We start from the raw sequence: 24,850 nt of genomic DNA, 5'->3' as shown, positions 1-24,850 counted from the left end.
TTAGATTGCTGTTAAGTCTTCCATCTTTTAGAATAGGTTGCAGGTGTCAGTTCATTAATATATAAGTCCCAGAACTACTTTTAAGTCATATTCTTGAGATCACTTAAGGTTTTGTAAAAAAAAGCTGACATCTCAGCTCAGACAATGCATTAAAGGTGTGAGGTTAGAGTCTGTCTGTATCCCAATCTTGAGTCAGACTGTTCTATTATCAAAGTAGGAATTTATAAAATGTTAGATGGATTGACTACCTGCATTGATTGCCTGCAGATTGTGTGCTTTTTGAGCAATTTAGAATGACTATGCAAATACAATTCTGCAAATGCAAATTCACCCTGTAGACTTACTTGTGTGCTAGCATGAGAGAGAGTGTGTGTGTGTGCATGTGAGTGTGTGCGTGTGAGTGTGTGTGTGAGAGAGTGTGTATTTGCGTGTGTGCATGCTTGTTAGAGTGCTTGCCTGAGTGTGATAGAGTATAAGCCTGTAGGAGGGTATGTGCGTGTATGTGTGTGTGTATGAGATAGTGTCTGCATGAGTGTGTGTTTGTATGTGTGTGTGTAGTGTAGTGCAGGCACCTGTAGTGTGACATGAACCCAAGGTCCCTGTTGAGGCCATCCTAATGGGTACCAAACTTGGCTATCAGCCTCTGTTCGGCCACTCTGCATTGTTGCGCATCCCGAAGTCCACCTTGGAGGAGGGTCACCCAAAGGTCCGAGGTTGAATGTCCTGGACTGCTGAAGTGTTCACTGACTGGGAGGGAACACTCCTGTCTGACGGTTGTTGCAAGGTGTCCATTCATCCGTTGTCATGGTGTCTGCTTGGTCTTGTCAATGTACTATGCCTCGGGGCATCCTTGCCTGCAATGTATGAGATAGATAACCGAGTTGGCTAAATCACATGAGTACCTGCGTGTCCCCACATGTAATGGTGGTATCCATGTTGGCAGAGTTGTACAGTGTTGTGGTCAATGTCGTCCTGTATGTTGGGCAGTTTGCTGCGAACAATGGTCTGTTTAAGGTTTGGCAGATGTGTCAAGGTGAGAATTGGAGGCGTAGGGAAGGTCTTGGCGAGGTGCTCATCCTCATTGATAATATGTTGCAGGCTGCGAAGAACATGGCGTAGTTTCTCCGCTCCTGGGGTGCACTGGGACAACAAAGGGTAACCTATCGGTTGCATCCTATGTCTGTCTTCTGAGGGGGTCATTACGGTTTCTCACTGTGGCACATTGGAACTGGCAATTGATTATTTGAGCATTGCACCCTGATCTAATGAGGGCATCCTTCAGCACCTTCAGGTGTCCATCATGTTCCTCCTCATCTGGATAGATTCTGTGTATGCATAGGACTTGTCCATGGAGGGTGGCTGGTTTAATATGTTTAGGGTGGAAGCTGGAGAAGTTTAGCATCATGAGATTATCTGTGCGTTTGTGGTAGAATGAGGTACTGAGGTATTAGTCCTTGATGGAGATGCATGTGTCCAAGAATGAGACAGATTCTGAGTTTGATAGCGGGCTGAAACTTGTTAATATTTTGGGAGAAGATTTATAGCTCAGATACTCGTGGTTCTGTTTGCCGAGCTGGGAATTTGTGTTGCAGACGTTTCGTCCCCTGTCTAGGTGACATCCTCAGTGCTTGGGAGCCTCCTGTGAAGCGCTTCTGTGATCTTTCCTCCGGCATTTGTAGTGGTTTGAATCTGCCGCTTCCGGTTGTCAGTTCCAGCTGTCCACTGCAGTGGTCGGTATATTGGGTCCAGGTCGATGTGCTAATTGATTGAATCTGTGGATGAGTGCCATGCCTCTAGGAATTCCCTGGCTGTTCTCTGTTTGGCTTGTCCTATAATAGTAGTGTTGTCCCAGTTGAACTCATGTTGCTTGTCATCTGAGTGTGTGGCTACTAATGATAGCTGGTCATGTCGTTTCATGGCTAGTTGGTGTTCATGGATGCGGATCGTTAGCTGTCTTCCTGTTTGTCCTATATAATGTTTTGTACAGTCCTTGCATGGGATTTTGTACACTACATTGGTTTTGCTCATGCTGGGTATCGGGTCCTTCATTCTGGTGAGTTGTTGTCTGAGAGTGGCTGTTGGTTTGTGTGCTGTTATGAGTCCGAGTGGTCTCTATATACCGGCCACTGCAGCGGACAGCTGGAACTGACAACCGGAAGCGGCAGATACAAACCACTATAAATGCCGGAGGAAACATCACAGAAGCGCTTCACAGGAGACTCCTAAGCACTGAGGATGTCACCTAGACAGGGAACGAAACGTCTGCAACACAAATTCCCAGCTCAGCGAACAGAACCACAACTTGTTAATATTACTGTGTAGTTGTTTCAGTGACACCTCACCATGTGTCCAGAGGAAGAAAATGTTGTCAATATATCTGGTGGAGAGTGCTGGTTGGAGGTCCTGTGCAGCAAAGAAGTCTTGTGCATGAAAATGTTGGCATATTGGGGTGCAGATTTGGTCTCCATGGCTGTTCTGTGTGTCTGGATGAAGAACTGGTTATCAAAGGTGAATTGAGGATAAAGCAGATGAGTTGTAGGACGGTGCTGGGAGATTGGCGGTTGTTGGTGTTGAGTACTGAAGCTGTTGCCACGATGACATCATTGTGGTGGATGCTGGTGTAGTGTGCTGAAACATCCATTATGATGAGGAATGTTCCCGGTTCAACTGGTCCGTGGGTGCTGAGTTTCTGTAAGAAAGCTGTAGTGTTGCGACAGAAGTGTATATTCTATATTACACTGTGTAAGACCGACAAATGCTTAACTGCAGGCAGCCATTATCGAACTTAATGTATTTACACCTTCCTAATAATGAGAGTAAGAATACAAACTGTTCAGATCTTGTAACACCCAAACACTCTGCGAACTGTTAACACTGTGCTCCTCCCATAGCCTCTATTAAGGAATATCTCACCTTAGGTGATACCAAGATTCATATCAATTCATCATGCTATCTATTCCCTCAGTTCACTGCCACCCACCCACCACCCTTAATGCAGCAATTCCCCACCTCCCCCAACAACCTTCCCTCAATCTCACTCTCCCAAAACCATCCCTTATGACCTCGTAACCACTAACGATTACAGGTAAGGCTATTTTTGATTACTTCCTTGTTTTCCTCTCCAGCCACATCTTGTTTTTGCCCAAACACTACTTCCTCCCATGTCTGCCCCTGGAGAAATCCCTCCGCCAATTTACTGACAACTGCATTCTCAAAATCCTAACTGTCTGGCTTTTTCCATTCATCACAACATTTCTGCAACTAGCAATCTGCTCAACTGGACACTCACCGCCACCTTTGATACCCCCGTTTCCGTGGAGACCGTTATGCTCTCTCAGCTTGCCACCTTCCCTGACTCAGCCTTCATCTTGCTTCTGTAAATCCAAGGGACACTGATTTTGAAGGATATGGGAGACAACTGGTTTAGCCGGATCTGGCTGAATCACACACAAAGTCTGATCAGGTACTGCTATTGTTTCCCCAAATTGCTCGCTCACCCTAGAATGCAAAAATAACCCCTGGTTTCATATCTCTACTTGTAAAGGTCTTCTTAAACCCCATTCCAAAAAGAAGTACCAAGAGCTCATTAATAGTTGTCAGCAAATTGAGGTTATCCCAGTAGCTGTTTTCACCCTTTCACTCTGTCTCCTAGTCCAGCTGGTTAGACCACAGGTAAGGTTTTTCCTTCCCTAGCTCTGATTTGTATTTTTCACTAGTTCCCCTCCTTACTCTCCTTGTGCCCTCCCTGAACTTAATATCCAGTAGACCCACACCCACCTCCCAAGACTCTGATCCCATTAATCTACTGACTGTCCAGCTTTCCCTCCTGCTCCTTGTGGTATCATTAATGTTCCTCTTCCTTCTTGGGTTCTGTCCCTTTCACCTTCAAATCTTCCATTGTCCCCTCATTCCTTAAGAAAGCAACCCTTGACCTCTCTATCTTTGCACTGTTCCATCTCCAACTTCACTTTTCTTTCCAATTTGTTGCCTCCCTATTCAGAACTCCCTGTTTGAATGTCTCCAAAGAAACTCTGCCCTCGACCTCAGACCACAACAGTTCCTATCGTGACCACAATGACATCCTATGTGACTGTGGCAAAGAGAAATGACACCTCCTTATCATTCTTGCCATGACTGGAGCCTTTGACACAGTTGACCACACCATCCTTGTCCAATTGGTTGGGATTGCTTTCATCTGATTCCATTCTTACTAATTGTAGCCACTTCATCACCATTAATGTCTGCTTTACCACTTGCCTCACCAATATCTCTCCTCCGTGGATTTACCCCTAACTCTCTCTGATTTCTTATCAACATGCTACCCCTTGATGGCATTATCTCAGGACACATCAGCTTCCACATATTCCCTGATGGAAGGGAACATGTGGAACACTGCAGACTGACCTCAGCAACAACACTTGATTCCTCTATTGTCTTGAAATTGCCAGACTGCCAGTCAGACATCAGCTGGAAGAGCAGACAATCCTTCCACCTAAATATCAGGAAGATTGAAGCCATTGCCTTTGGCTTTCATCACAAACTCTGCTCCCTCACTGTCGATTTCATTAGTTGCACCATCAGGATTCCAGCTGTGCAATATCATCCCACTCAATCTCTGCCTGAGCTCTTGTACTGTCAAAATCCTCACCAACACTCTTGTTAGCCCCAAATCTCTGGCTGCTTTCCCACATTCCATCCTTTGTAAACCTGGGGTCATTCGAAACTCTGTTGCCTGTGGCCTAACTTTTATTTGTTCTGCCCATCACTTCAGTGCTTACTAGCCTGCACTGTGGACTGGATAAACAGTGACTCGATTTTAAAAGTCTCATTCTTGTTCTTAAATCCCTCCAATCACCTTGCCCCTCCTGATCTCTGTCCCTCCTTTATTCTAAAGTTTTCTGCAAGCATTCCAGCGTGCCTCCACATTGAGGAGATGGCTTGCTCCCCTATCTGTCTCAGCCGTGTTCACCTTTACTAATGGGGTGTCAACCATCCAATGGTATGGGCCCTCTGAATAGGCCTCCTGCCTCAAATAGCCACCCGACTAATTGACAACAAACATGGAGGCAACCTCTTAATTGGCCACCTCATGAAAGATTGTGCTGGATGGCACACTGCAGAAAAGGAGGGGCAGGGAAGAGGACTTGAATATAAAAGCAGGGATGTACCTCTGAGACTCTATAAGGCTCTGGTCAGACCACATTTGGAGTAGTGTGCACAGTTTTGGGCTCCATATTTTAGGAAGGATGTTCTGGCCCTGGAGTGTGTTCAGAGGAGGTTCACAAGAATGGTCCCAGGAATGAAAAGCTCAACATATGAGGAACGTTTGAGGACTCTAGGTTTATACTTGTTGGAGTTTAGAAGGATGAGGGGGATTCTCATTGAAACTTACAGAACACTGAATGGCCTGGACAGAGTGGATTTTGGGAAGATGTTTCCAATGGCAGGAGAGACTAGGACCCGAGGGCACAGCCTTAGAGTAAAGGGAAGACCTTTTAGAACTAAGGAGAAACTTTTTCAGCCAGAGAGTGGGGAATCTATGGAACCCATTGCCACAGAAGGCTGTGGAGGCCAGGTCATTGAGTATATTTAAGACTGAGATAGACAGGTTCTTGAGTATCAAGGGGATTGACGGTTGCAGGAAAAAAGCGGGAGAATGGGGTTGAGAAACGTATCAGCCATGACTGAATGGAACCGACTCGATGGGCTGAATGGCCTAATTTCTGCTCTTATGTCTTATGGTATTATGGTCCTCACTTAAATTCCCCATCAAGATCACTTTATCTTATATCGTCACTTAGAAGAGAATCACACAAGGATTATAAAAGGATAAGTAAAATTAAGCAATGGACAGAGGCAGGGAAAAAGGGCGATAGTTATTTCAGACGGTCAACAAGCCCGATAATCCAATGATTTTTGTCCATGCTGTGAAACTCTGTTTCTACTCGAAATACCTTGATCAAAAAAGTGAAAAACTGTTTGTCTTAAAGGTATGAACTCATATTAAAGATGCTCCTTATGTTGAAGGGACTTTTCAGTGATCTAATAAACTATACAAACCTAACCACGCTGGGTAGATTTGAATGTCTTATTTGAAGGTGTGAGCAGTCCCTATCCTGTCGCACCTAATTTCCAAGCCTCTTCTACAAACAGCTTTTCTTTGTGGTCGTGCAGTCATCTCTTTCCTCTCTTTCAATGGCTCCTCCCGTACCCTGACTTTTCCACTTCCTTGGATGTGTGATATATCCCATATGCTGCTGCCACACACGGCAGTCAGGCAGTGAGTATGAGAGTCAGGCCCCTTGGTTTTATAGAATCCTGCAAGACTTCTCAGTATCACAAGGGTCGATTTTTTCCCTTTGGTGTTCCAGATGGATGAGGGGTGGAGTCCGATCAAAGTTTCCCATTTCAGGTCAATTAACCATCTTGGAACAAATTTAATCATTGGAAGGACCATGTGCTGGGGCTGGAGGGTGGAAACAGGAGCCTAACTGAAGGCCTGTGAAAAGCCTCTGGGTTTCCAGTACCAAGCTTCTCCAGCTTGAGAAGGTTGACAGTTCCAGAACTGAATTTGCCTTTGAAATCATTAGAATCCATGTGGATCCTGGTGTAAGCCCTCACACTGGGTGTCTTCAGATGCCCTTCCTGACTGAGAAAACTGTGGTAGAAAGCCCAGGAATTAACCCCTACCTGAATGCATCCACAAGCCCTGTACCGCGGATAGTTCTAGAAGTCCTCAACCAGTGCTGTTGTGGAAAAGACCCGGCGCAATCTGTTCCCACCCACTTATTTCCTTTCCTCTGACCTTGGAATTGAGCATGTTCCATGTCTGAGGAATGAGAAGTCCCACAGTTAGAGTCACAAACTCACAGAGTAATATCCTCATGAGAAAAAAAACTTTCTGTGGAATTTAATTTGGCAGGAAAGGACATGCTGGACAACCATCTGCAATCAGCCCCAATCCAGTCAGAGGCACAGGCATCTCCTATCAATCATCAATTCAAAAGGGACCATGCAATAGGATTGCCACATGCTCCTTACTAACTTGCAACCAAATTCTTCAACTGATGGACAGCTGCCAGAGGTTCTGTAAACCCTTAACGACTGAGCTTCAAATGGGTTCTGGGCTCTCACGCTAGTAGATTAACCATCTCTTTTCCCATGTGAAATGACAAGAGTATGGGAGCTCTTTGCAATTCTGCCACTTGGAAGGATTCCGAAGTGAAAATTGAGGAAGAAGGATGAAGGCAAGGGCTGATGAGGGACATGTGAGGGAGGAAACTGAGGCCCCAACTATTCCAGTATGACGGAGTCATTTCAATGTTGCAGAGATTTCATCAATATATTCAACAGACATTCTTACTTACTGCAGAAAGTTAAGCAAGATTTTGATTCACTAATTTATTCAATTCTACATAGCTCAAGGTTTGAAACAAAAGAGCAGAAAATCACATACCTTAAAACATCTGCTTACATTTAATTTATATTATGTAAAGTCAGTCTTTCCAGTTGTAACAAATTGTCTAGACCAATGCTTCAAAACCATGCCTTGATCAGATCAATCTAGTTTTGTCCCCTTGGTCAAATTTCCTAAACTCCCCTCTGCCCTTCTATTATCCGTAACCATTTACACCTCCTCTGAATGCATTGTTTATTTCTATCCATTACCATCTCCTCATCTTTTCATATTTCTGTTCTCCCGCCTAAGTCCTTTCCATTCATTTGCCCACTCTCTATCCTCCTACCTCAATATTTATTTATAATCTGACTTTTTCCCAGTTTTGATTGGGAGGACATCCACCTGAAATGTTTACTTTGCCATTTTCTCTCCACAAATGTCACCAGGCCTGCGTTCATTCCTCAAATTATCTGCTTTTATTCTGTGCTGAGGAGGTGCTGTTCAGTGTATCAGGGCATCAATACATTTCCTTCAAGTTGCTTCTGTCCTGTTGGGGTTTCATTTCAGTTGCTTGCCTTATGTGAAGGATGACCGGACCTATCCTGAAACCTGTGAACCTGAGGTACCTGAGATGGAGCTGCACTTCACAGGAGATTTATATCCTGACCAGGGGTTAGTGTTCATTGTTCTGAAAGATCCCTGGCAATGGGTATCAATGGTGATTGATTGCTTGGGAATTAAGATGAAAAAGCATTGGGGAAAAAAAGAGATCAGGGAAATCTGGGACACGGAGAGCGACTACAATCACAGATACAGGAAGAAAAACAGGAAAAGTGCATATATCGTCCAGTTAATCTTCCCCATTCCAATAATGGAATATTTTTAGATCCATTATCTAAACGCAAAGTACATTCATTGCTAGCAATTTGAAATAGAAACAATGTTGGAAACACTCAGTTTTATGAGGGCAGAGCTGTCTCTCCACACTATATCAGATGCTAGTCGTATTGAAGGTTATTGCTACCATTATGGTGCAGGAAGCTAAAGGCCTGCATAATCTAGCATGATAGAGAGAAACCACTTCCTGAAGAGATACATTATTGCATCTTAGCCACTTGTTACAGGTTAAATTGATATGGTAGACATAGTTACCGACTTTGAGGTCAACCAGATGGCAGAACCTACATGACTTCATCAGTGTGGGTAATGCTTACAGCGTGCTTCAATATTAACTCTGTCAGACCCATATGCGACACTCAGCATCAGTGAAGAAAGAAACTGAGTTAATGTTTCGGGTTAAGAACTTCCTGTTAGAAAGCAAGCTGATTTTAAGAATATACAGAGAAAGGATGAAGGGGAGGAAAGAATAAAAGAGGAAGTTCCCCAACAAGTGGAAAAGCAGGGAGATTAAATTAGAGAAAAAAAGATGCTGCCAGGCAGAAGAAGATGGCAAAAGGACAACTAAAGAAACCAAATACGGGCCAGGTGTAGCGAGAGCAGCAACATCATTATCAATAGACAATAGACAATAGGTGCAGGAGTAGGCCATTCAGCCCTTCGAGCCTGCACCGCCATTCAATATAATCATGGCTGATCATTCCTAATCAGTATCCGGTTCATGCCTTATCTCCATAACCCTTGATTCCACTATCTTTGAGAGCTCTATCCAACTCTTTCTTAAATGAATCCAGAGAGTGGGCCTCCACTGCCCTCTGGGGCAGAGCATTCCAATGGTTTATGTCCAATATGGGACCACTGGATTGTAATCTGAAGAGGAACCATCTGCACAGCTGTATGAAAGGCAGGAGAGTAGCACTCAGTGAGTTGGTCTTGGAGAAAGCAAGCACAGGCATAATAGGCCAAACAATCTCTTTTTGTTCTGTAGCTATTCTGTGATTCCATGTCTAACAGTCTGCAATTGTTGAGCTGAATATTGTATCCACAGTGTTGCGCCTTATCAAAACATTGAGACTTTTTTTTTAGTTCGTGTGATTCCGAGTTTGACCAGGAGATGGTGATACTTGTCAATATCTCGTAACGATGGCAACAAAAATGAAGATCAATTTAAAATAAAGGGTAACAGCTTGATGTTGCTAACATAAATGGAGAGAACAGTAATGCTTTGAGGGCCAGAATAAAGTTTTCTTTCTTTAATCTTAACCTTAATTAAATGTGGGTAAGCAGTTTTGACCTTATTGAGGTTTGTAATATCATGAGAGACATGTGTATGGTGAAAACCCAAGGTCTTTTTTCCCAAGGTAGGGGAGTCCAAAACTAGAGGGTATAGGTTTAAGGTGAGGGGGGAAAAAAATTAAAAGGGACTTAAGGGGCAATATTTTCATACAGAAGGTGGTATGTTTATGGAACGACCTGCCAGAGTAAGTGGAGGATGTTGGTACAATTATAACATTTAAAAGACATCTGGATGAGTATATGAATTGAATATGGGCCAAATGCTGACAAATGGCACTTGGTCAGATTGGGATGTCTGGTCAGTATGGACCAAAGGGTATGCTTATGACTCAATGACCCTATTTCACTCTCCCCTTGGAAAGACATTACTCTGTTGGGTTGTACCCCCTTAATGTTGTGCTGTATTTCATGGTCAGTATGTCAGAATACCTTTAAGAGACACGGTCATGGTATCATCACTTGTGATCTAAGAGTATAAAGATTGCATACTCAGTCTTAACTAAGATCACAAAGCATGACATATTAATAAAAGCTTGTTGCTCAACTTAATAGTTGCTCAGGTACATCTGTGAATTCAATAATTCTATATAATAGCTAATGGAAACATGCTGTTTCTATCACTTATTACTAATCTAGACACTGAGGCATCTGTGAATATAGTCGGAAGTCACACAATACCAGGTTATAGTCCAACAACTTTATTTGAAATCACAAGCTTTCGGAGCACTGCTCCTTCGTCAGGTGAAGCTTATGATTTTTAAAAATCTGTTGGACTATAACCTGGTGTCCTGTGACTTCTGATTTTCTCCATCCCAGTCTAACACTGGCACTTCCACATCTGTGAATGTAGAGTTTGCATATAATAGCCAGCTGTAATAATCTATATTTATTGGATCCTTCAATACCTGCTCAATATGGTATGAGGGATAATATAAACCTGGCCACATCAGATTAAGATACTATACTGGAGGCAAAGCTCACCACTCCACGCAATGTTCACCCACTGTTTTGTTTTCCATTATTTTATGATGGGCTTTGAAGGTCATTTCCATTTCTAGGTAGATCCTTGAACTAGAACAGCTGTTAAAGTGACTGGGAGGGTCCTTACAGTTTCACGTGTTGGCACTAAGCGGATAAGGTTATATTACTGCAGATAAAATAACATAATGTGCATATTATCAAAAAGAATATTGCTACCAATTATTTGCTCAGCTTCACTCTTCAAGGTTAAGGTGATTGTGGTAATGAGTATTTTTGATGTCATCTGCACTAATCTGATCTGAAGAGGTGTGATGTCACTGAATGACAGCTCAAAATAAATGTCGAGAGCCTGGTCTGGAGCCCATTGTCAGATTACATCATTGTTTGTGGGTTGCCAACGGACCACTTATATTGAATAATTGATTTCTTTCACATGCCATAACTGAATGCTGACACCCAATCCAATAAGTACAACTTGTGAATAAGCTTGATCATGTTGGATGCCAGACATTTTGAGTTTTGAGCTTGATCCTGCAACGCAGTCCATTTGCTTCATTGAATACCTGGCCTCCAGGGGAGGCTTTCTAGAAAACAAACCTCTCAGACTATCGGAGGTGAAGCTGCTAATAAAGAGCAAGTGCAGCCCATTTTGGACGGCGGGTTATATTCCCCTTTTTTCCACTAACTGGTCATTGTGTGAGCTGTGCTGTGTTGTGCAGGCAGTCTCCTCAGTTGGGTGCATGGACAAAGAAGAGTTACAAGTGGGTTTCTCTAGGTGTTGATGTCCGGAAATACTTCAGTCCATCTTGATGTGTCAACAAAAATGGAACAAGACCCGTGATAAAGCCAGGGACGCGGCAGGGAGCCCTCGACAGTCCACATGTCCTTGGCACAATCGTACACCTCTAATTCCACACTGTAGTCTCCTTCCATCCCCTTCCAGTGACCGCCAGTAACATAAATCTTACCAGCAACAACCACCATGCCGCCATTCTCATGGAGCTTATGGAGCAACTGGACCTGAAAGAGGACAGCAGGACAATTATACATCATGACATGTCAAACCCATTGGATTATGGGACATCAGTACAATGAATCATGGGATATCAGTTGCAGTAAAATGAATGATGGGATGCCAGTTCAAAGAATGAGATCCCTGACATCCATCCATGAGGTTGAATCATGGTGTACCAGGATTATTTTACCAACTTCACGAGCTTATCAGCAGTGGTGTGATTCTCCATCATTAAAGAGCATTATTCATGCAATCAGATTACAAAGACGACCCATGAGTATATATTTTGGCTGTGGAGCACTTACGTTTTGGTACATTGTCAAAGAAAATGCAACTTAGAAGGATCCAGGCCAAGAGATACGTGGGAACACAACCACTTGCAAGATCCCTTCCTAGCCACATGCCATCCTAACTTCAACTAAATCCCATTCCTTCACTGTTGTTGGGTTAAAATCCTGGGAGCCCCCCATGAACAGCACTGTGAGCAGCCCTACACCACATAGACTGCAGTGATTAAAGAAGGCAGCTGACCACCAACCTCTCAAGGGCAATTAATGTTGATGTTTCGGTGATGCACTCATCCCAAAAGCAAATTATAAAAAGAAACTTTGCCAACTGTCAAATCTCAGCTCTTGATTTATTGGAGAACATGTCCTGAAAATGGTTTTGGCCATTGCAAACCCTTTTACCAACAAATAAAACTTGGTCCTGTTTTGAAAGTGGAGATCAAGAGCATAGTAGCAAGGATTGCTTAATGCTGAATGTACAAGTGGGGCAAGGTGAATCTCTTGTAATAATTTGCAAGCAAGTTAAGTTCAAACTGCTGCAGTAAAAGTTTGGAGGAAGCAGGTTAACATTAGATGTCACAGCAAAAACATCCATGCCGTTGGTGAAGAACCTGCCAGCACTAATCAAAAACATCTCCAGTGAGGGTTCTTAGCTCACAGTGGTTGCTTGGAACAATTTCTCCATTACAGGGGGGATAGTGGTGTAGCGGTACTGTCACTAGAACAGAGGCCCAAGCTCATACTCAGGGGACACAGGCTCAAATTCAACAACAACAGCAGCCTGTAGAATTTAAATTCAACTGATAAAATCTGGAATTGAAAAGCTCGCCTCAGGGGTATGAAATCACCACGACATGTCGTAAAAACATACCTGGTTCACTAATGCCCTTTAAGGAAGGAAATTTGCCCTTCTTACCTAATGGGCCTACAAGTCTCTCCAGACGCTTAGCCACACAGTTGGCCCTTGACTAACTGTTAGAACAACCTGAGCAAATGACTCACTGAAAGGGTGATTAGGGGTGGGCCAATGGTGCCCATACCCCATGAAAGATAAATGGAGAGGAATGTGTCTTGTTTGAATATTCTCTTATGCTAATATCTTTGGTGGTTTGGTGCCAAGATCTTTCAGATTACACTCACTTGTACACTTCGGAATGTTTTAGGACACTGAAGATGCTTGAAAAAAAATGTACATGTTATTGTGACTGAGCCACTAAACGCAAAAGGTACCGATAAGGGAGCAATGTGTTCAGTAAAATGTTTATGGCTAGAGTGCATCATCAGTGATGGAATCTTGCTGCAATATTCCATAGCAGTTTGCCCTCATGTGGGTACCATTTGGCTTTTGTCAAAAATGCCCATAGATAGACAAGCAGGAGGCTGGAAGAACACAGCAAGCCAGGCAGCATCAGAAGATGGAGAAGTCAACATTTCAAATGTAACCCTTCTTCAGGACTGGGGATGGGTGTATGGCGAGCTATGGATAAAGGGAGTGGCAGGTGCAGAGTGGTGAGGTGGGAATAGGTGAACATCCATAGGCTGGTGATGATATTTATGTAAGATGGGCAGGGGAATAGTTACTTTCTTCATACTTACATGAGTAAATCATAAAAGACAGGTAAATCTTTGATACAGTGGTCCATACAGCAGGTTTGAGGTGAGTAAATCACCTCCTGACTCCCCACAGCCTGTCCACCATCTACAAGGCACAGATCAGGAATCTGATGGGATACTCCCCATTTGCCTGGATGGCTGCAGCTCCAGCAAAACTCAAGAAGCTTGACAAGCACTTAATTGGCACCACAAACATCCATGTCCTTCACAATGATGCTCAGTAGTAGCAGTGTGTACTATCTACAAGATGTACTGCAGACATCGAACAAGTCTCCTTAGACAGAATCTTCCATATAGCAGGACAAGGGCAGCAGATACATTGGAACACTACATCCCCAAATCACTCATCATCCTAACTTGGAAACGTAATGCCATTCCTTCACTGTTGCTGGATCAAAATCTTGGAATTGCCTCGTTCAGGGCATTCTGGGTCTACCTATAGCACATGGACTGCGGCAGTTCAAGAAGGTGACTCACCACCACTTTCTCAAGGGCAACTAGGGACAGGCAATAAATGCTGGCCCAGCTAGTGACACCCATGTCCCACGAATAAATAAAAACAGTACATGGGCAGCGCGGTGACACAGTGGTTAGCACTGCTGCCTCACAGCACCAGAGACCTGGGTTCAATTCCCGCCTCAGGCAACTGTCGGTGTGGAGTTTGCACGTTCTCCCCGCATCTATGTGGGTTTCCTCCAGGTGCTCCGGTTTCCTCCCACAGTCCAAAAATGTGCAGGTCAGGTGAACTGGCCATGCTAAATTGCCTGTAGTGTTAGGTGAAGGGGTAAATGTAGGGAAATGGGTCTGGGTGGGTTGCTCTTCGGAGGGTCGGTGTGGACTTGTTGGGCCGAAGGGCCTGTTTCCACACTGTAAGTAATCTAAAGTAATCTAATCTAATCTTAATTTCCTCTAGGTGATTGGAATTTCCAGCAAGATCAATAAAATCTCATCCCACCTTTCTCCCTAATCAAGTTACAATCATCACTGAAAGAGATTAAGAGTTTCTTCACAAGGTCAGTTGTTCAATTTGGAAATGTTTAGTACGTGGAGTGATTCACAAGAAACAATCCTACATTTCAAAGGAAGAGCTGGTGAATTACTGACGCTGAATGGCCATGAGGAGAGAACATGGGTTTGTATTGGTTCATCGTTTTAAAGACCTGGGAAAACCTTCCTCTGCGTTATCAACACTTATGATTGATGTTACGAGTTAACATTGAGTCACCGCTAAGCGAAAGAGACAGTGCAGTGTGGTAATTAAAAGTAACATCAGCCCCAGCTCCTCCCTCCATTCCTACCTTCTGCCACATGTTGGCCTCGGAATCGTATGCATAGACTTTCTTCGTGTTGTCTCCGATTAAATAAACCATAGCATCTACAGCGACACACCGGGGAGCCGAGAGGTACTTGGGAATGAATGGAGAGGCAACAACACTCCAGTTATCTGCAGAGACAAAGCAAAAATGTGAAGGGGGATCTGTAGAGAAATCCTGATCACTTTAACTGTATAAGTTTGAAATATTGTGATAGAAAGAACATTTTCTTGGAAGGAAGGGAAGCAAGTTGTGATTCTCTTGGCAACATGGAGATGTTTCAGATTAATTACTCCGTGTTGATGGTTTGCTGTGTCCAAGGTAACGTCTGATATTTCTGAGGAAGTTGAAACTATTGCTGTCAGTTTAGGTGATAACTCAATATTTTAGCAACTGAAAGACATACATCTGAGGAATTTATAGGAGCAGAATAGCAACACACCTTTGTTATCAGACAATCTGATGTTGGGTTCTGAACAAGAGAATAGGGTTGAGTTGTAACTAATTTTACAGCTTGCTTTATGATCAGAGTTGCTGCACTATCAGTATTGTGGGTGTCTTGGGTGTGTTGTGTGACAACAGATTCCTAACATGCTTGATGAAACTTTGCCCTAAATTGAAAACCGTAACTTTAGAATAAATCCCTGTTTCCCAGCATATTTGTGTGCGATTTACTGTCCCAATCTTCAGTGTTTCATGTTGTGTATCAGACACTTGAACAATGTGGGGCAATGATGATTCCTGAATGGACCCCGCCTCTCTGCTTCTTGGTTTCTAAGAGAGACAAGGCAATATTAATCACTTCTTCCAATTGATTCCTCATCCAAGGTCTGTTCTACAGCAAGAAGAAGAGTGGGGAATAAAGCAAGGAAGGGAATAACAAAGAGAATAGAATGGGAATGGGAAAAGGCAATGAAATGATGAAGTACACTACTATGCTGATAGGATATGTAAGATTACAAGGAGCTGCATGTCATTTAAAGGAATATCAATTGAAAACAATCAAATCAACATTGCACATTTACAGTTGTCCTTTCTTTCCGGAGTCTTGAATAGCACCTACCTGTGACAGGATTATAACACTGCAGGGTGAGAACATTGTACTTGGCTGCGCATGAACCAATCACATAGAGTTTTCCCATGCAGCCTGTGACAGTGAAGTTAGTGACATACTTCACCATGGGGTCAATCAGGGCCCAGCTATCATTGTACGGGTCATATCGTTCCACTTCCACCACATCTAGTGTCGTACCTGCAATTCAGAAAGTACCAGACGTTACAACAGGATTCATGCCCTGATTCCACCTATGGTATTTACAGAGGAACCTGGATTATCTGAACGAGATGGGTGGGCACTATTTCGTGCGAATAATTGATTATTCGGTTAATTGATTCAATGTCTCTCCTCTGGGGCTCAGAGCTTTCTGGTAAGTCCGCTCCCCATTCAGGAGATGAGGCAGTAGCCCCCTCTCCCCCCAACACCCCCATCTACCCCCCAATCCCGTCCAACATCATCCCCCCCCCACCCGCCCCCCCCAATCCCATCCAACATCATACCCCCACTCACCCTGCCAATTGTGTTCAACATTGACCCCCACTCGCCCCCCCACCAACCTTGTCCAACACTGCCCCTCCAACACTGGCCCCCCAACCATACACCAATCCCGTCCAACACTGCCCCCCAACCCCATCAAACACCACCCCGCAACCCCCCACCCCATCCAACACTGGTCCCCCACGCCCGCCCCCAACCCCAACCAACAACGCCCACCAACCGTTCCCCAATCCTGTCCATCACCATCCCCTGCCCCCCAACCCCGTCCAATACCACCCCCTGCCCACCCACAACCCCATCCAATACCACCCCCATGCCCACCCCAACCCCATCCAATACCGACCCCTACCCGCCCCCAACCCCATCCAATACCAGCCCCCTGCCCGCCCCAACCCCAACCAATACCGCCCCTTGCCTGCCCCAACCCCATTCAATACCGCCCTATGCCCACCCCCAACCCAGTCCAATACCGCCCCCTGCCCGCCCCAACCCCGTCCAATACTGCCCCATGCCCGCCCCAATCCTGTCCAATACTGCCCCATGCCCGCCCCCAACCCCGTCCAATACTGCCCTCCTGCCCACCCCCGACCCCATTCAATACTTCCCCCCTGCCCGCCCCCAGTCCCATCCAACAACACCCACCCACCCCCTCCAACCTCATCCAACACCGCCCTCCTGCCCACCCCCCAACCCCATCCAACACTGCCCCCACCTGACTCCCAACCCCGTCCAACACCACCACCCTCAACCCCATCCAACAATGACCCCCAACCCTGGCAGACACCGTCCGCCCCCAACCCTGTCCAAAACCGTGCCCCCCCACGTCTGCCCCCACCTAACCCCCAATCCCATCCAACACCGCCCGCCCCCGACCCTGTCTAACACCGCCTCCCTGTCCGCCCGCAAAAGCCATCAAACAATGCCCCCATCGAGGGGGTTTGGCTGGTCCATAACAACACCCAGAATCCTGAAGTGTTCTCTGGTGTCTGTCCTCTGTCGCCCTCTTTCTATCAACTGGGAAATGATCAACCATCCTCACCTTCTGCCTTATTCTTCCTCTTGTTTCCCAGAACCACTTTTTACAATGTACACTGAACTACTCCCACATAGTGCAGAGTACTTCCAACTGTTTGTGAACATGGAGCTTGATCATGCCTAACCTCTCACAGTTACACAACCCCTAGAAAGTCAAAAATATTTCTTCAATTCTGTCAGTTTGAGTTATTATAGGTAGCGGAAAAAGCTTGAGTGGCCAACCTAGGCTCAAGGTTGTAAAGGATTTCTGAAGGGGATACTATCACTTGACCATTTCGCATTTGAGGGAAATCTAGAACAGTTTTAAAATAAGGAGTCTCCCACTTAACTTGGAGGTGAGGAGGAATTCCTTCTTTCAGAAGGACATTAGTGCTTGGAATTTTCTTCTCCAGCAACCAGCAGAGGCTGGGTCACTGACTATTCAATGTCACATTCAAGGCTGAGCTAGACAGGGAGTCAAGACAGCCAAGGGTAAACATGAGATGGGGGGGGGGCAATGGAAGGGAAAGTGGAGTTAAGGCCATAACCAGATCAGCCATGCTCTTACTGAATGGCTCAATGGTCTGAATGACCTCCTCCTGCTGCTATTTCCTATGCCTTTCTGAACTTGTACATCAGCATTTCACTACCAGAAGAAATAGACTTGGAAATTTATTTATGTTCTGGGATGCCCTAATGAGTACATCAATATGAAATAAAACACTGTGTTCGCAATGTTTCATTTGAGTGTTCACTTTATCCCATAACGTTACACTAGATGCAATCGCTGGCCTGCTACCTCCAACAGCATAGAGTTCTCCATTTAAAGCTGCTGTGGCGTGGTTGGTTCTGGACTTCAACATTGGAGCAATGGGTTTCCAGCTGCCTTCTTTGGAATGAAATTTCCAAGCTTGGGTTGTTGACCATGTGTCAGTCTTGCTGCCTCTGGAACCTCCTGGAAAGACAATAGCTGAATATTTACCAAGTAATTGTGACAAACATTTCAACAATGTTTTTTAAAAACATTAGCCTTTTATTGACAGTATTCCATATATTCCCTGGGAGAGAAGGTACCTAAGACAGAGATTGATAACCTAACGATGATGATCCCATCACAAATTTCAAGAAGCCAATTGGAAGATCCAACCATTAACCTATCTGAGATTCCCACTGTTTCCACATCCTGCTCAGTTCTGTTTACTGATAGGATAACACAGGACCCATATCAGGCTGTGTGTATGGGCCCAAATCTTTCCCTTTTAAATGATTCATACTTCACAGCTTCCAGTCACCCAGAGACTCTTGCACTTTGTCTCCCTGAGATCCCCAGTTCATGCCCTGATCTGCCTACATTGGCAAGAATTACTTATCCAATATTCTCAGAATTGAACATCCAGCTCCTTCTATCTCATAAGACAGCAGATAAAGCAACAAACCAATCCTTTACAGTAAGTGGATGCTCCACAGAACAGATCAAATATTCCTATCATGGTAAAGCTCAGATTTAATATTAGGGTCAGGGCCACGTTTCATTTCCTGAGAGTTTGCCCAGAAATCCAAAGGGTAATCACAACCGTATTTCCAACTCAGTGAATACTGGGCCATTTTTCCTACTGGAGTACCCTCCCACCATTTGATGTTACAAACTCCCCTCTTGAAATCTGTAAATGTTTCTTAGCATTCTGACATCACGCTGGGATGTGTTCCTTTCAGGTTTGTATGGTGCTATTTGTTCACTCAGAAGTACCACCAATATCCAAAGCACCTTTTAACTGATATCACCAAAAAATAAATTATTAATTATTCATCCAATTGATGTTTGTGGGTCCATCTGGCATTAACTGGCTGCTGCAGTGGCCTCACTTAAAGGTAACTTATTTGCTGTGAAACAATGCGGGGCATCCTGTGGATGTAAGTGGTGATATACAAGTGCAAATTATTTCTTTCTTTCCCAAGTTTCCCCGAGCATTTCTTTAGACAGATATCTCACCAGTAACGTAGATGTCATTGTTCAAGGCTGTGACGGAGAATCCCCATTTGTAGTGATCCGGGAAGTCAGGAAGGACAGACCAGCGCTCTGTGGGCACAAGGTACCGGGTTATCAGCATCACCATCCTCACAACCAGGAGGCTGCAGGAGATTCTTCACTCACATCCCTGCACGTTAATCAGACCAGAGCACGGAAAGAAGCAGTTTGGTTTTTTTTATGTACGAACAGCAATCTGACCTGATTCCACTTTTCAGCTCTTGTCCTATAGCTTTTTAGGTTATGGCACTTCAAGTCCTTATCCAAGTACTTTATTTTTGATGGTATGAAAGCATCTGCCTCTAGCATCTGTTCAGGCAGAGTTCCAGATCCTTTCTACCTGCTGGGTTAAAAGGTTCTGCCTCAAATCCCACCTCAACCTCTGTCACTATATCTAAGGCCCTTGGTTATGAATTCCTCAATCAAGAGGAAGAAGGTTGTCCTATCACAGAGAGCCCTCACAATGTTTTACACTTAATTAGGTCTCCGCTGAACCCTCTCTCTTCCAAAGAAAGCAACTCTCACCTATTCCAGTCTTTTATCATAACTGAGGGTCTCTAGTGGGGCGGCACGGTGGCTCAGTGGTTAGCACTGCTGCCTCACAGCACCAGGGTCCTGGGTTCGATTCCCGCCTGTCTGTGTGGAGTTTGCACATTCTCCCTGTGGTTTCCTCTGGGTGCTCTGGTTTCCTCCCACAGTCCAAAGATGTGCAGATCAGGTGAATTGGCCATGCTAAATTGCCCTCAGTGTTAGGTGTGTTAGTCAGGGGTAAATATGGGGTAGGGGAATGGGTTTGGGTGGGTTTCTCTTTGGAGGGGTGGTGTGGACTTGTTGGGCCGAAGGGCCTGTTTCCACACTGTAGAGAATCTAATCTAGTCCAGGCAACATCCTCATGAATTTCTTCTGTACTCTCTCTCATGGAATCATATCCTTCCTATAGTACGGTAGCTGCAAATGGTTTCACAGTTATGGGCTAGCCTGGTGTTTATATCATTCCAGCTTAACCTCCCAGCAAACTGGCAGTCGGCAGTGTAGTGCCTGGCAAGCCCAGGTAGGACTTTGCCCAGCATGGGTGAGACGATGCTCACTGTGGATGAGAGTGTGCCCAGCCCAGATGAGAGTGTGCCAAGTCCAGGTGAGAGTGTGCCAGGTCTGGGTGAGACGATGCCCACTGCAGGTGAGATTGTGCCCAGTCCAGGTGAGAGTGTGCCCACTGCGGGTGAGAATGTACCCAGCAAGGGGGAGAGTGTGTCCAATGCGGGGGAGAGCATACCCAATGCTGGTAAGAGCATGCCCAGTGCGGGTGAGACCATGCCCAGCGTGTGTGAGAGCCTGCCCAGTGCAGGTGAGACCATGCCCAGTCCAGGTGAGATCATGCCCAGTGCAGGTGAGAGTATGCCCAGCGGGGTGAGACCGTGCCCTTATGGGGATAACCCAGTGTGGAGGGACTGCAGGCCTGTGGCTGAGGAAAGGACTATAATGTTTAACTTCTAGCTTTATGTCTTTTTCTACTTTATACTAAAAAGAATTGTAGTGATGACCTTTTTAACTTATTCCTTTTACCTTCTATTTTTGTTCCTTAAGATTTTGTGGAGAAAGTGAGGACTGCAGATGCTGGAGCTGAAAATGTGTTGCTGGAAAAGCGCAGCAGGTCAGGCAGCAGCCAAGGAGCAGGAGAATCGACGTTTCAGGCATAAGCCCTTCTTCAGGTTCTTCAGGTTCCTGAAGAAGGGCTTATGCCTGAAACATCGATTCTCTTGTTCCTTGGATGCTGCCTGACCTGCTGTGCTTTTCCAGCAACACATTTTCAGCCCTTAAGATTTTGTACCTTGGTACCTTTGTGCTTAAGATGGTGCCAGGAATAGCGACATTGTACATTTTTCACTGACTCCTGTACCCCTAGACTTGAGTACACCTGACCATAAAACCTAAATCTATATCTAAGTCTAAAATCCTGTGATCTGTGCCTTAGGCAATGTAGTTACGTACCCCGTAGGTTTGCTTGATCACTTGGTCTACATTGTCCAGCTATGTTCAGTAATCTGTGCACATACACTCCTAAGTATCTCCAGCTGCTCTAGCGTTTCAATATCTTATTTATTGTGTATTCCCTTGTTGTATTAGCCTTTCCCAGAAAACACTTCTCTGAATCTGATCATATATGTATACAAACTTTTATATCTTCTGCCCAGAAGCAGAGTGGAAGAGAATATAATTGGCGTGGAAGGCGTTTTTGATTATGTTTGTTGCTTTCCCAATGCAAGGGAAATATAGATGAAGTCAATGGATGCATGGCTGGTTTGAGTGATGAACTAGGCTCTGTTCACAACTCTCTGTAGTTTATTTCAGTCTTGGGAAGAGCAATTGCTAAACCATACCATACTGCATCCAGATAGGGTGCTTTCTTCAGTGCTGTCAACCAGTTTGTCTACTTCTGTAAAGAATATATTTTTGTTTTTCATAAATAAGTTAATTTTGAGTTTGTTAAAGAAACGTGGTGAATGACTAATTCTGGATAACATTATTAAAAGGAAACCAATTTGACCATTTGGTGATTAAATCAAAGCATTTACGATAATGGTATAGTTTACGGACTGGTGGTGATTAATTATCAGCACATTCCTTCCATCAGAGTGGTATCAATGAACAATCATTTGGCCGTTTTAAAAAAAATTCTACATTATATCTCCTGGAGCAGTTGAGAAACTGTTTGAAAATTGAATGGAAGAGGTGGCACAATGAGCAGCTCTGGGCAGTTGGGAATTTGAAGACTCAGATCCTTGAGTGCTTTCCTCTTAGTCAGATCACAGGTTCCTTTCCTAACTGCCCAGAAAAGCTGCAACCTGAAACATGAGCACTATTTCCTGGTTACTTGTTTGGAATCCTAATGCCCTGCTGTCTTGTCTTGGGACACTTTTGGAAGTGTTCCCTCAATGGGTTTCTCAAAACTGTTTCAAAGAATTTCTCTGAGTCAGGAGCTCAGATTTACTGTTCGACATATTCGAGGTTTGCCTGTGAATAACAAGGTTTGATGAGCCACTTCTTAGTTATAAGGAAACACTTCTACATTTAGCAAGCTGACACAACCATCAGTTGACATTTCACTTAAAACCTGATACCTGGTTTGGGCTTCTAGTGAGGAGCAATCTTTTTACACGGTGAGTTGTTTATCTGGAATGCATTTTACTGAAAGAACGATGGAAGCAGATTTAGTAGTAACTTTCCAAAGTGAAATTGAATTTGTCCTTCAATAGAAAATAATGTCAAGACCATGCATCTTTCGTTTTATTTTGAATTGTGGACTAAAACGGATAAAGCACTGTTTTAAACCAAAGACAATGGAAGAAGTTGCTGAACTTTTAAAAGCAAGTTACCAGAACTCATTTTGATTTGTTTTTACACTGTTGCTTAGGGTAAGAGGGTTTGAAGGAGAAGCCATTGGATCCATGAAAGGGAAGGAGCTGTTTTTTTTCTCTTCAGTCAAGCTTGAAGAATGGTAGTTTATTTCACCCCACCGGTAGCTGCAAGTCCCTCATCATTTTATGAACTTCTATAAGGGTCACACTTCAGCCTCTGACACTCCAGGGAAAATAGCCCCAGCCTAATCAGCTCCATAGCTTAAACCTGCCAAACTGGCAACATCCTTGTAAATGTTTTCTGAACTCTTTCAAGTTTCACAACACCCTTCCTATAGCAGGGAGACCAGAATTGAACACAGTATTCCAAAAGTGGCCTAACCAATATCCTATCCAGCCGCAACATGACCTCCCAACTCCTATGCTCAGTGCTCTAACAAGTAAAGGCAAGCCTACCAAATGCTTTCTTTACTGTCCTACCTACCAAGACTCCACTTTCAAGGAACGATGAACCTGCACTCCAAGGTCTCTTTGTTCAGCAACACTACCCAGGACTATATCATTAAGTGTATAAGTCCTGCTCTGACTTGCCTTTCCAAAATACAGCGCCTCACATTTATCCAAATAAATCTCCATCAGCCACTTCTCGGCCCATTGGCCTATCTGATCAAGATCCCGTTCCATTCTGAGGTAACCTTCTTCGCTGTCCACTACACCTCCAATTTTGGTGTCATCTACAAACCTACTAACCCTTCCTCCTTTGTTCACATCCAAGTCATTTATATAAATGATGAACATCAGTGAACCCAGCACCAATCCTTTTGGCACAGGCCTCCAGTCTGACAATCAACCCTCTACCAACACTCTCTGTTTTCTATCTTCAAGCCAGGTAGAAGGCTTTGAATTAAAAGTCAGTTATTTCTTGACTTTCCCCATGATTTCTGAATCCAAATGGCTAATTCCCCCTATATTCCATGTGATCTACTCTTGCTGACCAGTTTACCATGAGAAACCTTGTGGAACACCTTACTGAATGTATTTAATGAACTGGCCCCAACAGCTTCCTGTGGAAGAGAATTCCACAGGTCCACAACTCTCTGAATAAAGACGTTCTTCCTCATCTCAGTCCTGAATGCCTTACCCCTTATTCTCAGACTGTGATCCCCAGTTCTTGACTTCCCCAACATCAGGAACATTTGTCCCACCTCTAGCCTGTCCAGTCCTATCAGGATTTTATATGCTTCTGTGAGATTCTATGAATAGCTGGAAAACAACGCCCTCATCAATATCTAAAATATTGCATCATAAAAAGTGACATCCCAGTGTCTAAAACACAACTTAGTCCCAACGCCAAGCACACAATACATTAACTGGTCCCATTATTTGAATCCAGCATCATTCACCATAATTCCTATATCTAACAGACTAAAGCAGTCACAGTCACAAACACACCGCACTACAGAAGCCCATTGCCTAGCATACACCACACAATTCAAGCTCAAAGTGTAACTCACTCATCCTGATGTTGTAAAAAGCACAATTTTGTGACAGCATCTGGTTATCTTCATCTTCATCATCAAAATCATCCATTGCCCGTCCTCCAACCACCACCAGGACCTCCTGCAGCTTTTTGAGGCCAGGGTCATGTCTTTGCCAAGCAGATCCCTCTTTTTCAGTCTAACAGCAGAACACAAGAAAAGCCAGGGATTATAAACAAAGACAATTGTGCTCACTCAAAGTTTGATGGTCTTTTTTACTTCTAGGTGTTTTTTTTTGTTGTCATATTTTGAATTACTCTAATGGCTGAACCCCAGTTACTGAGCTCTGCAACATTGTTTATCCTTACATCGAGAAACAAGCTTCGAGGAATGTACCCAGGCACATGAACAGTACACTCAGGTTAGCATCAATGCAGTTGCAAAACTATCTGCTACTTTCATAAGATGTTACTCCACTCTTCCAAAATCTCACAAAGTGGATTACATGAAACTTTATATCAAATTTTAAAAATTGAAATGTATTCAATAAATAAAGAAGCCAAGAATGATTTAATAGTATAGATACAGTATAGATCATGCAGAGAGACAGTGGAGGTAT

General features: G+C 44.2%; 1 protein-coding gene across 1 annotated transcript in view; it reads right to left on the bottom strand.

The window, feature by feature from the left end:
* Window positions 1-7,381: 7,381 nt before the first annotated feature.
* The window catches only part of klhl30 (kelch-like family member 30), a 28,180-nt gene continuing 10,711 nt past the window's right edge, over window positions 7,382-24,850 (bottom strand). Inside the window, exons 3-8 of the mRNA XM_043701885.2 lie at window positions 24,268-24,430; window positions 19,362-19,448; window positions 18,171-18,326; window positions 15,866-16,054; window positions 14,788-14,933; window positions 7,382-11,593 (exon numbers count right to left, since the gene is read on the bottom strand). Coding sequence (XP_043557820.2) covers window positions 11,345-11,593; window positions 14,788-14,933; window positions 15,866-16,054; window positions 18,171-18,326; window positions 19,362-19,448; window positions 24,268-24,430 — 990 coding nt within the window. The 3' untranslated portion in view covers window positions 7,382-11,344. The remainder of the gene's footprint in view (window positions 11,594-14,787; window positions 14,934-15,865; window positions 16,055-18,170; window positions 18,327-19,361; window positions 19,449-24,267; window positions 24,431-24,850) is intronic.

This window comes from Chiloscyllium plagiosum, unplaced genomic scaffold (assembly GCF_037043375.1).
Source record: "Chiloscyllium plagiosum isolate Xiang-an unplaced genomic scaffold, Cpla_swu_hap1 HiC_scaffold_13, whole genome shotgun sequence".
Lineage (NCBI taxonomy): Eukaryota > Metazoa > Chordata > Chondrichthyes > Orectolobiformes > Hemiscylliidae > Chiloscyllium > Chiloscyllium plagiosum.
Note: the sequence above shows the minus strand (reverse complement) of the source record. Positions and strands in the feature narration are given on the sequence as shown.